The sequence below is a fragment of the Saprolegnia diclina genome (assembly GCF_000281045.1).
Source record: "Saprolegnia diclina VS20 unplaced genomic scaffold supercont1.4, whole genome shotgun sequence".
In the NCBI taxonomy this organism is placed as follows: Eukaryota; Oomycota; class Saprolegniomycetes; order Saprolegniales; family Saprolegniaceae; genus Saprolegnia; species Saprolegnia diclina.
In genome coordinates, this window is record NW_008246071.1 from 949,951 (window position 1) to 960,207 (window position 10,257).

General features: G+C 58.1%; 5 protein-coding genes across 5 annotated transcripts; all 5 read left to right on the forward strand.

Annotated features, from left to right (window-relative positions):
- The first annotated feature begins 750 nt into the window (after positions 1-750).
- SDRG_02033 (hypothetical protein) lies at positions 751-2,431 on the forward strand. The gene is made up of 2 exons (XM_008607593.1): positions 751-795; positions 841-2,431. The coding sequence occupies exon 2, from the start codon at positions 852-854 to the stop codon at positions 2,355-2,357; it is 1,506 nt and encodes a 501-aa protein (XP_008605815.1). The 5' UTR covers positions 751-795; positions 841-851; the 3' UTR covers positions 2,358-2,431.
- Positions 2,432-3,111: 680 nt separating this feature from the next.
- On the forward strand, positions 3,112-4,371 carry SDRG_02034 (hypothetical protein). Its single transcript, XM_008607594.1, has 3 exons — positions 3,112-3,267; positions 3,320-3,584; positions 3,630-4,371. Exons 1-3 carry the CDS (start codon positions 3,180-3,182, stop codon positions 4,108-4,110), a joined length of 834 nt encoding a protein of 277 aa, XP_008605816.1. The 5' UTR covers positions 3,112-3,179; the 3' UTR covers positions 4,111-4,371.
- Positions 4,372-4,848: 477 nt separating this feature from the next.
- SDRG_02035 (26S proteasome regulatory subunit 4 like A) lies at positions 4,849-6,346 on the forward strand. Its single transcript, XM_008607595.1, has 3 exons — positions 4,849-5,842; positions 5,892-5,963; positions 6,015-6,346. The coding sequence occupies exons 1-3, from the start codon at positions 4,865-4,867 to the stop codon at positions 6,285-6,287; spliced, it is 1,323 nt and encodes a 440-aa protein (XP_008605817.1). The 5' UTR covers positions 4,849-4,864; the 3' UTR covers positions 6,288-6,346.
- Positions 6,347-6,961: 615 nt separating this feature from the next.
- SDRG_02036 (phenylalanyl-tRNA synthetase, beta subunit) lies at positions 6,962-9,150 on the forward strand. Its single transcript, XM_008607596.1, has 7 exons — positions 6,962-7,498; positions 7,547-7,696; positions 7,739-7,804; positions 7,851-8,042; positions 8,090-8,530; positions 8,579-8,873; positions 8,921-9,150. The coding sequence occupies exons 1-7, from the start codon at positions 6,974-6,976 to the stop codon at positions 9,082-9,084; spliced, it is 1,833 nt and encodes a 610-aa protein (XP_008605818.1). The 5' UTR covers positions 6,962-6,973; the 3' UTR covers positions 9,085-9,150.
- Positions 9,151-9,385: 235 nt separating this feature from the next.
- On the forward strand, positions 9,386-9,978 carry SDRG_02037 (hypothetical protein; the record flags this gene model as incomplete). The annotated part of the gene is made up of 3 exons (XM_008607597.1): positions 9,386-9,528; positions 9,588-9,633; positions 9,682-9,978. 3 exons carry the CDS (start codon positions 9,386-9,388, stop codon positions 9,976-9,978), a joined length of 486 nt encoding a protein of 161 aa, XP_008605819.1.
- Between the last annotated feature and the right edge of the window lie 279 nt (positions 9,979-10,257).

A 10,257-nucleotide genomic window follows, 5' to 3' on the forward strand; every position in this document is an offset into this window, starting at 1 on the left:
ATTCAGTTTCGCCCAGCATGTCCGACCTGCGCCTGCGTCCCAAGCGTTGATGACGCCTGTGATGGTCGTGAATCAACATTGCGACGCTTTTCAACGCGCAAAACCAAGCTGCATCCATTTGGTTGCTGCGTAGTTGCTCGTATCCCTGCACGGAGCTCGTCCGGTTATCGATCACGCAGAGCAAAGAGCAGCGTTCGTACTCTGCAGCGTCTTTGCGCGCGGTTCAAAGCGACGACGTCCAAGAGTTAAGGTGGCGCCGTAATGTTGGTTTGAGTGTTGTGTTTGCATTCGCGCCATTTTTTCATTTCTCACCTCGTTTCGCACACACGACGCGTCGCGGTGTTTCACACTATCAAGTCTCTTGCGCTTTGTAGCAACTCAGACATTCAGTTGTGTGAAAAACACGTTGGCGCTGAAACCGTTTCACGTATACAAACTACAAGTCATAAACCGTTACGGCCCTCACGCACCTTACCAGACCGCGTGACCAACCAACGGCGTTTCTTGAATGCAGCTGATCTTACCTGCCTGGTTTATTGTATGACTTGTATTTAGTATACTTAGAGCAGATATATTCATTATAATACAGCGGCTACTGCTCGAATTCTTTTGACTGGCAAATTCGACCAATCAGGAACGCGCGTGATGGCAGTAGGGCTAGGGTTTCAAAGTGACTTGGCGTTTGTAGGAAGTGAGGGGGCACGTGGCCGGGGGCTGATTTCGTAATCGTGCTTACTAATCATTTGCTTGGCTCGGGCGCAGGCAGCGAGCGCGACGGACCTCGGCGGCAAAACGGTATCCTAGACCTCGTGGTGCATGCATCGCTGACGCTCCGTGTAGAACTCTCGACGATGGACCCGTACAACAACTACCCCAACAACGGCAATCAAGGCCACCCGAACATGAACCACAGCCGCATGCCCCACAACATGCAAGGCATGCCCATGGGCATGCCCATGATGCCCGACCTTGGCATGGGCTTTGACGGATCGTACATGCAGGGCCCCGGCGGCTACGGCTTGCCTCCGATGCAACCACCTCCGATGGCAACTGCCTTAACGCCGATGTCGACCACGTCCAGCCAGCCCAGCGCGGCCGCGTCGTCCACCACCTCGAAGGCCAAGAAGCCATCGGCTGCTGCGTCGCGCAAGCGCAAGGCGCCGCCGAGCGATACGCAGTCCAACCCGGATGTACCCGATAGCCCGTCGTCGGCTACGGGTGGCGGCGGTGGTGCTGCCGATAACGAAGAGAGCCGCAAGGCGCGTCGCCGTGAGCAAATCGCCAAGGCCGCGCGCAAGCACCGCCAACGCCAAAAGGACGAGCTCGTCGCACTGCGCGAGAAGGTCAAGGACTTGAAGGAGCAGATCGAAGTGCTCCAGAGCTCGGAGCCATCCGAGCACGACACGGAGACGGGCTGGAAGCAGGAAGCCGAGCAACACGCCGAGATCCGCGCGCGTGTCGACCAAGAAAACGAGTTTCTGCGCAAAACGCTCATGGAGCAAATGAAGTTTATCCAGCGGCTCCAAGACTACTTTACCAAGCAGCCGCTCCTCAACGCGCCGTCGCTCAACAAGATGCTCACGACCGCGCCGTCGTCGAGCGCACCGGCGCCGTCGCCCGCGCTCATGCCGCCGCCGTCCATGCCATCGTCATTTTTCCAGCTCCCGACCGTCTCGTTCCGCGACTCGCTTATGAAGGTGGCCGACGACGCAATCCAGGCCGCCATGTCGTCGGTGCAGCACGGCGAACAGCTCTTCAAGCAGCCCAAGGTTGCCAACATGAGCTACCTCGGCGTGACGGTCCAGTACGAGATGGCGAAGGACAGCATCCAGATCTTCCTCCGCCACGTGCTGCCGAACGTCAACTACATGGACGCAAGCTCGCGCGTCTGGGACCTCCTCACGTCCAAGACGTTCAACGAAGAGTTTCCGTTTATGGAGTCGTATGAAGTGCTCGACGCGATCGACAACGACACCAAGTACGTGCGCGCGCTCCTCAACCTCGCGCTCCCGAACGCCGACGCCCACGGCACGGGCAAGATCAAGACGGAGCGTCTCCATGCAGTCAAGCGCCGCGTCGTCGCCAACGCCGTGTACATGGCCGCGCGCTCGGTCAATGACGACCCGAGCTGGCCGCAGACGCCGGCGTACATTCGTCGCAACCAAAACCTCGGCATTGTGTTGCGCGAGTGCATGGACGACGGTCGCCGCGCCGCCGAAGTGCTCTGGTGCATGAAGGTGACGCTGGATGAGCACACAGACACGTCGATCACGGCCAACACGCCCGACACCATCCTCCGCAACCTCTTTGAAGTCACGCCGCCCTTCTTCAAGTCGCTCTTGGACCGCGTCCAGTAGTAGTGTCGTCGTATGTGATAGCGTAGGAAGTAATAGTGTCTTGCTTTGAACAGTGTACATAATTTGGATCACGATGTGGTCGTTGTGTTGAGGAGCACGATCGCATGGCTTGTACAACTGAAAGCATGACGTGGCAGCACGAAACGAGGATTCGGCGACATGGTAACCTGCACGATCCAGTTGGCAACGATGTCAAACCAATCTGGCGGTTTAAGGTACTACAAGCACAAGGTAGTAGGCACTAAAGTGTGGAGCATTTATACAATGATTGTACAAGTCAGGACGAGCTTGAACGGGTAAGCTCTTGGTTGCAGACTGCAACTGAGAGCTTCCTCTGTAGACTGCAAGTTGCAGTCTGCAGCCGAAACAACATTCTTACAAACAGTGGCAAATGTCGGTACAATAGCGACCATCCTTCTCCAGCAATAGTGAATCTCGGCGTCGCCAGCGTCGTTGATGTTGTTGATTGTGAAGATTGGGGAGGCGAAATGCATGGTTGTCGCTGCCTGCCGACGGGCGATATCACACGTGTAAAACACGTTATACTCACACGACTAGACGCATTCCACGGAAGAGAACGCTTTCAGCACCGTTCCGAGGTAGTTGAAGAGCCATGGCCAATGATGAGCGTGCGCTGGGGCCTTGGAGACGGCATACAATGTTCCACGTCGAACGGGAATGCCACGTTGACGAACAAGTTTGCCTTTGTGGTAATTACCCACGCCAATAGCATATTTTCTCACGTGAAAAATGTGTGGTATAGACGCCTTCAAGACACGACGTGACCAGCTGAGCAGGATTCATACACACGTTTCCGCAGGTATGGCGGAGCTGGAGCTGCGCCGCAAGGACAAGGAAGCTTCACTCTTGCCAGCACAGCGGCTTGGCTGGCGTCGCTGCCTCATTGCAGGTATGTAGCGTCTTGACCCCCTCCATTCACCTCTATTGCCCAACGTTTGTAGCCTGCCTCGTCCTCGCTGGCGCCGCAATCGGTGCCGCAGCCGGTGCAGCTGTGTCTGCCGGCCTCGCCACGCCACTGCCTTCGAAGGTCGAGGAAGCTACAATGGCACCACTGCCCAAGCCCAAGCCTTTGCTCCTCATGATTGGCGACTCGATCACGCAGCAAGCATCCACCGTGAGCCTCCACGGCTTTCAAGCGCTGCTCGCCGAGGACTACATTCGTCGCGCGGATGTCATCAACCGCGGTCGGGGAGGTTGGACAACGCGGTATGTGCAATGTCGTCCAATCCTGATGTCAAGCAACGTGAGTAGGAACTACTTGCCCACTGTCCCAGCGATGGTACAGGAGTGGGCTGCCCGACCGCCGAGCCTCGTGATCCTCGAGCTCGGTACAAACGACGCCACCCGACCGAATGCCACAGACCAGTATGTCCCGCCCGGCGAGTACAAGGCAAATCTCGAGGGCATCGTACAGGGCTTTGTCGACGCATTTCCAGCAACCAAGTTTCTCTTCTTGACGCCGGCCGTCTCGGACGACGACATGTTTGCCCATCAAGCCCATCTGAATGCGCGGGCGGGTGCATATGCGAGCCTTTGCATGGAGGTAGCTGGTCGCCTGCACTTTCCCGTCGTCGATCTCTGGACACTGCTCCAGGGCAAACAGAAGGAGGTGCTGTCCGACGGTCTGCATCTTAACGTTCTCGGCAACGAGTTTGTTCACAACCAGATCATGGCTGCGATTGCAAGCTCGTATCCGGAGCTCACGCCAAGTGCGCTGCCAGTGCAGCTGTAGCACATTCTCGACGTATACCTTGCCGGCCCCATCGGTACCGTTTTAGAGTTAGCATCAAAGGAGTGCTAGTACACGTACCGCCAGCCGCAGCGGCCAACTTGCTACCGGTAGCGGAAGCCACGGTTAATTTTTTGCACACCAGTTGTGATGGCAAGCTCGTACTTACCTGCGTCTCGAGGGATTGCTGCATTGTCATTGTTGAAGTGGGTCGATTATAACGCTAGTCACGTAGATCTACACGAAATAAAAAATTGTCCGACTTTTTGTTGTTCAGTACTAGTACGCTCGGTTGTCGAACTTGATCCAGGCACGCTGAGGCAGGAGCGCGATCCGCGGGACAAGGTGCTGGCGCGGCCACTCGTGTTGGGCGAGGAGCCGGAGAAGACAACGAAGAGCCGGCTGCACAGGGTTTTGAACGAGGCTGTGGTGCAAGTGCAGTTGCACGCGCCACCTTGACAGCAATCGTCCATGGCGCGGTTACTTGGACAAACCGTGCTAGCCGCATGCGTCTCTTCCGTCTGTTGTACGAAGGTCAATCGCGCACACTACGTGCGGTTGTCATGTGCTGTCATGTGCCATTGGCCGTCGGAAAACCGTGGTGCTGCCGAAGTCGCGATCCAAGATCTTATGCCCACGTGGCAAGCGCTGCGTGTCTTATCCGGAGAAGAATCCCGAACGCGCGAGAGGGCGAATCCGGTTAAGGTGGGTGTCAACCGGATTGATCCCCCTGGTGCAAAGTTTGTATCCAAGAAATATGGGGCAGGGACAGAGCGGGCTCCCGGGCAACAAGAAGCCCGAGAAGAAGGACGAAGCGCCCAAGCGCAAGAAGTTCGAGCCCCGCGGGGGCGCCATGACCCGCAAGCGCAAGAAGAAGAAGGGCCCCTCGGTCGCGACGCGGATCCCCGCGGTCTTCCCGACCGCCAAGTGCAAGCTGCGCCTCCTCAAGCTCGAGCGCATCAAGGACTTCCTCTTGATGGAAGAAGAGTTCATCAAGAACCAAGAGGTCATGAAGCCCAAGCAAGAGAAAGACGAGGAGGAGCGTTCCAAGGTCGACGACCTCCGTGGCACGCCCATGGGCGTCGGGACCCTCGAAGAGATGATTGACGACAACCACGCGATCGTGTCTTCGAGCGTCGGCCCCGAGTACTACGTCAGCGTCATGTCGTTCGTCAACCAAGACATGCTCGAGGCGGGCTGCTCGGTCCTGCTCCACAACAAGGTCATGGCGGTCGTTGGTATCCTCTCGAACGACACGGACCCGATGGTCAGCGTCATGAAGGTCGACAAGGCGCCGCTCGAGTCATACGCCGACATTGGTGGCCTCGACCAGCAAATCCAAGAGATCAAGGAAGCCGTCGAACTACCGCTCACACATCCCGAGCTTTACGAGGGCATTGGCATCAAGCCGCCGAAAGGCGTCATCCTCTACGGTGAGCCCGGTACGGGCAAGACGCTTCTCGCCAAGGCCGTCGCCAACCAGACGTCAGCGACCTTCTTGCGTGTCGTGGGCTCGGAGCTCATCCAAAAGTACCTCGGTGATGGCCCGAAGCTCGTGCGGGAGATGTTCCGCGTCGCCGATGACCACGCGCCGTCGATCGTGTTCATCGACGAAATCGACGCTGTCGGTAGCAAGCGCTACGACTCAAGCAGCGGCGGTACCCGTGAAATTCAGCGTACGATGCTTGAGCTCCTCAACCAGCTCGATGGTTTCGATGAACGTGGCGACGTCAAGGTAGACCGCATTCTTGCACCCTCGTCGGCTTGTCTCATGCGTCGACTAGGTGATCATGGCGACGAACGCCATCGAGAGCCTGGATCCGGCTTTGATTCGACCAGGTCGTATCGATCGCAAGGTACCCGATATCCTATTGCTGCGTTTTCCACACTGAGCTTCTCGTCTCTAGATTGAGTTCCCGCTCCCGGATGTCAAGACGAAGCGCCGCATTTTTGCGATTCACACGAGCCGTATGAGTCTCTCGGACGACGTCGAGCTCGAAGAGTTTGTCATGTCCAAGGACGAGCTCTCGGGTGCTGACATCAAGGCCGTGTGCACGGAAGCCGGCCTCTTGGCGCTTCGCGAACGCCGCATGCGCGTGACGCAAACCGACTTTCGCAAGGCCAAGGAAAAGGCTCTGTACAAGAAGAAGGCCAACATCCCCGAAGGTCTCTACTTGTAAGCAGCTCGGCTGCGTTGCGCGATGCATTGAATGAAATACATGACACCACTATCCATTTTCTTCTTGCTCTGGTATCTGCTGCTGCCCTTGTTCATCGCTCCTCATGGACGTTCTTTCACATCGATCGCCAAAGCCCGCCACCGCTACAGCAGCGTCGAGAAGCAGTTCCCATGTTCCCTTGCCAGACATGCGACGCTAGCCGCGGTCAGCCTGACGTTTTTGGACGCTACCAACAGGTTTCTTCGTGGCATGCGACCAGCAAGCAACCGGCCACTGCCGCCATGCCACCCGCTTGCAGCCGGACTACAACCACTCTGCACTCGCGCACCCCCAAGCAAGTTCACCAAGTATACTGCAATATGGCGATCCAGCGCTAAACTCGATGCCATGCGTCCTGCCCGTGTCCATGGCCCATCTTGACACGTGCCAGGTCAGGGCATGCAACCACTGAATCGACGACGCTTGCAAGATTGATGCCCATTCGCCGGCGGTACATACTGCCATTAGCCGACTGTACATGCAGGTCTTGCTTGCAGACTGTCATCCTACGCTGGCCCCATGAGCGTCTTTGCCGCCCATCGCACTCCGCCACTTCGAGGTTCTGGACCGCAAGAACGTGGGCGATCCGGATGTTGTCCGGATAGTTTGTATGGAGGAAGTCCACACAAGTACTTTTGCGAGACAGCATGCCGACCGTGGGCGTCAAGCGCGACGAGCTCTTTGCGGCGATTGGCCAGCGCTTCACGGACGAAGAGTTCGACCATCTCTGCTTCGAGTTTGGCATCGAGCTCGATGAGATCACGAGCGAGCGCCTTATGAAGGAGAAGGAGCAGGGCGCCAAGGCCGCGGCCGGCGCCGACGACACGGTCATCTACAAGATCGACGTGCCGGCCAACCGCTACGATCTGCTGTGCGTCGAAGGCATTGCCCGCGCGCTGCGTGTCTTCATGCAGAAGGAGCAGCCGCCGGTCTTCCGCGTCATTGAGCCCAAGACCAAGCACGTCATTACGGTCAAGAAGAACATGGGCCTCGAGACCATGCGCCCGTTCGTGGTCTCGTGCATCCTCCGCGACGTGACGTTCACGCAGGAGCGCTACGACAGCTTCATCGACTTGCAGGACAAGCTGCACCAAAACATTTGCCGTCGCCGGACGCTCGTCGCCATTGGCACGCACGACCTTGACACGGTCTCGGGCCCGTTCACGTACGAGGTGCGAAGTTGCTTGTGCTTGCCATGACGTAGCTCAAATGACGCATAGGGCCGTGCGCCGGAGAACATCCGCTTCGTGCCGTTGTCGCAGACGCGCGAGTTTAGCGCGCGCGAGCTCCTCGACCACTACCGTACGAGCGCCGACTGCAAGCACCTCAAGCCGTACACGGACATCATTTACGACTTCCCGACGTACCCCGTATGCGCCAGCACCATCTACGGTAGCTCATGCGCCCACTAGGTGATCTACGACAAGAACCAGACGCTGCTGTCGCTGCCGCCCATCATCAACTCGGAGCACTCCAAGGTGCGTCGTCGCTTGCCGCTCGCACGTGCTGAGCCTGCTCGTGTAGATCAAGCTCTCGACCAAGAACGTCTTTATCGAGTGCACGGCCACGGACATTACCAAGGCCAACGTGGTCTTGAACACGATGATCGCCATGTTCTCGCAGTACTGCGCGGCGCCGTTCACGGTCGAGCCCGTCGAGATTGTCTACGAGAACGACGGCCACAAGGAGACAACGCCCAACATGTCGAACCGCGAGGTGCGTGCTCGCCGTAGCTCCAACAGCATCCGCACATCTCGTAATAGGTCGTCACCAAGGTCAAGGACATCCAGTCGATGCTCTTTGGCACGAAGGAGCCGATCGACTTGGACGTCGAGCGCATCCTCAAGCTCTGCGTCAAGATGCAGCTCCAGGCCACGTACCTCAAGGAGAGCCACAGCATCAAGGTGCAGGTGCCGCCGACGCGGTCCGACATCCTCCACCCGGTTGACGTCATGGAGGACGTGGGCATTGCGTACGGCTATGACAACATCCCGATGACGCACCCGCCGACGCTCACGATTGGCCAGCCGCAGCCCATCAACAAGCTCGGCGACCACTTGCGCGACGAAATCTCGCGCGCCGGCTACATGGAGCTCCTCACGCACGGCCTCTGCTCGCACGACGAGAACTTCAAGTTCCTCAACCAAAAGGACGACGGCAAGACCGCGGTCGTGCTCGCCAACCCGTCGACGATCGAATTCGAGGTGCGCAAGTGCGCGCGTATCGAGTGCGTGCTAACATCGATGGCGTAGGTGGTGCGGACGACCATGATCCCCGGTGTGCTCAAGACCGTCCAGAACAACAAGTCGATGTCGTTCAAGGACGGCGTCAAGCTCTTTGAGATCTCAGACGTCGTCGTCCTCGATGACGCCACTGACGTTGGTGCTAAGAACGTGCGCCGCCTCTGCGGTCTCTACACGGGCAACACGGACGGCTTCGAAGTCATCCACGGCCTCGTCGACCGTGTCATGCAGCTGCTTGGCATTGGCTGCAGCCTCGAGGCGGGCCACGACAAGGACCTCTTCTACACCATGGTGCCGTCGTCGAGTACGCTTCCCCTTCCAGAATCCTCGGTCATCTCATGCACCATGTAGACGCGACCTTCTTCCCTGGCCGCTGCGCCGACATTGTTCTCACGCGCAACGGCGAGAAGCTCAAGCTCGGGACGTTTGGCGTCTTGCACCCCGTGGTGCTCGAGCACTACGAGCTCCTCTACCCGTGCTCTGTCGTCGAGATGGACATTGAGCCGCTGGTCTAAGAGAACAGTGTATTGCCACAGGATCGTAATTGCCAACATGCGATTGCTTTATATTGCTTTTTTGGTCTTGCTTTCTTTCGTGCTCGGTGTTGGCGACCTAAAGATAGAGCCAACGCAGCATGCGCAAGCAGCAGCAGCAGCAAGCGACGGGACTCGAAGGCGACGCGCTCGACCGCGAGCTCGCGTCGCTCAAGCAGACCATCGGCCTCTGCAACCCGATCTTCCAGGGCCATGTCAACGACTGGTACGGCGAACGCGCGGACGACGGTCGATGATGGCTTTGGCTAGGAAGAGCACGACGATGGCGTTCGAAGAGATGACGACCAAGGAGAAGGAGATCCTCGCCGACCCGCCCAAGCCGGCGTCCAAGGGCAGGAAGACGCGCGTCGACGAGCGCGCGCTGCTTCGCGCCGACCCGATCGCCAAAGACGCCGACATTGCAGCGTACTACCTTCGTCGAGCATATTGATGCAGATGGTTCACGCGAGATGATACTGGTGTAGCCTGCTCAAAGAAGTGAATGGGACACCACTCGAGAAAGCGTCGCGCGTAGGACGATGATGCGCTGGAGACGATGCCATCTCTATATGCGTGTAGGCCAAGCCGAGCAACAACGACGAGGTGGACATGAGCGACGGTCGGCGAAAGGACAAGGTCGTGGCGCCCAAGCCCATTCCAAAGGCGAAGCGGCTGCACATGAACGGGATCCTCCACGGCCTCCCGATCCCGTCCGAGTACAAGCTCAGCACGACGACCAAGGAGGCGTTCGGCTACGACGCCGAGATGAAAATGCTCAACCGCGAGAAGGACATGAGCCACTTCCGGAAGCGCGACACGTACTCCGAGTATGTCGAAGCGCGCGCCCGCTTTAGCAAAATGCACAGCGTCACCTAAGCCAATGCACACGCGTTGACTGTATACACCCTTGGTGCTCTTGCGGACGGGGACCAGAGAAACGCGGACTGCATCGCGATGGACGCTTTGACGGCGACGAGCGTCGAGTGGGCTCGCAGCAGCCGCGAGCTTGTCGGAGACCACACCTTTGCCCGCGCCAACGTCCGCGACATCGCGGCTTCTTGCTTGAAATTGGTTCTTGAGTGGTCGCTTGGGGTGGGGTCAAGCTACTACACATGCCATGAATCCACCCAAGACGAGTACCGTCGTTGTGCAATC

Excerpts from the sequence above, each read along its gene's own strand:
- SDRG_02033 (XM_008607593.1), top strand. The coding sequence starts at position 852 with ATGGACCCGTACAACAACTACCCCAACAACGGCAATCAAGGCCACCCG.
- SDRG_02034 (XM_008607594.1), top strand. The coding sequence starts at position 3,180 with ATGGCGGAGCTGGAGCTGCGCCGCAAGGACAAGGAAGCTTCACTCTTG. Across the intron at positions 3,268-3,319 it reads GCGTCGCTGCCTCATTGCAG|CCTGCCTCGTCCTCGCTGGC; the intron begins GTATGTAGCGTC and ends CAACGTTTGTAG. Across the intron at positions 3,585-3,629 it reads CGGGGAGGTTGGACAACGCG|GAACTACTTGCCCACTGTCC; the intron begins GTATGTGCAATG and ends CAACGTGAGTAG.
- SDRG_02035 (XM_008607595.1), top strand. The coding sequence starts at position 4,865 with ATGGGGCAGGGACAGAGCGGGCTCCCGGGCAACAAGAAGCCCGAGAAG. Across the intron at positions 5,843-5,891 it reads ATGAACGTGGCGACGTCAAG|GTGATCATGGCGACGAACGC; the intron begins GTAGACCGCATT and ends TGCGTCGACTAG. Across the intron at positions 5,964-6,014 it reads CAGGTCGTATCGATCGCAAG|ATTGAGTTCCCGCTCCCGGA; the intron begins GTACCCGATATC and ends TCTCGTCTCTAG.
- SDRG_02036 (XM_008607596.1), top strand. The coding sequence starts at position 6,974 with ATGCCGACCGTGGGCGTCAAGCGCGACGAGCTCTTTGCGGCGATTGGC. Across the intron at positions 7,697-7,738 it reads ACGACTTCCCGACGTACCCC|GTGATCTACGACAAGAACCA; the intron begins GTATGCGCCAGC and ends TGCGCCCACTAG. Across the intron at positions 8,874-8,920 it reads CACCATGGTGCCGTCGTCGA|ACGCGACCTTCTTCCCTGGC; the intron begins GTACGCTTCCCC and ends TGCACCATGTAG.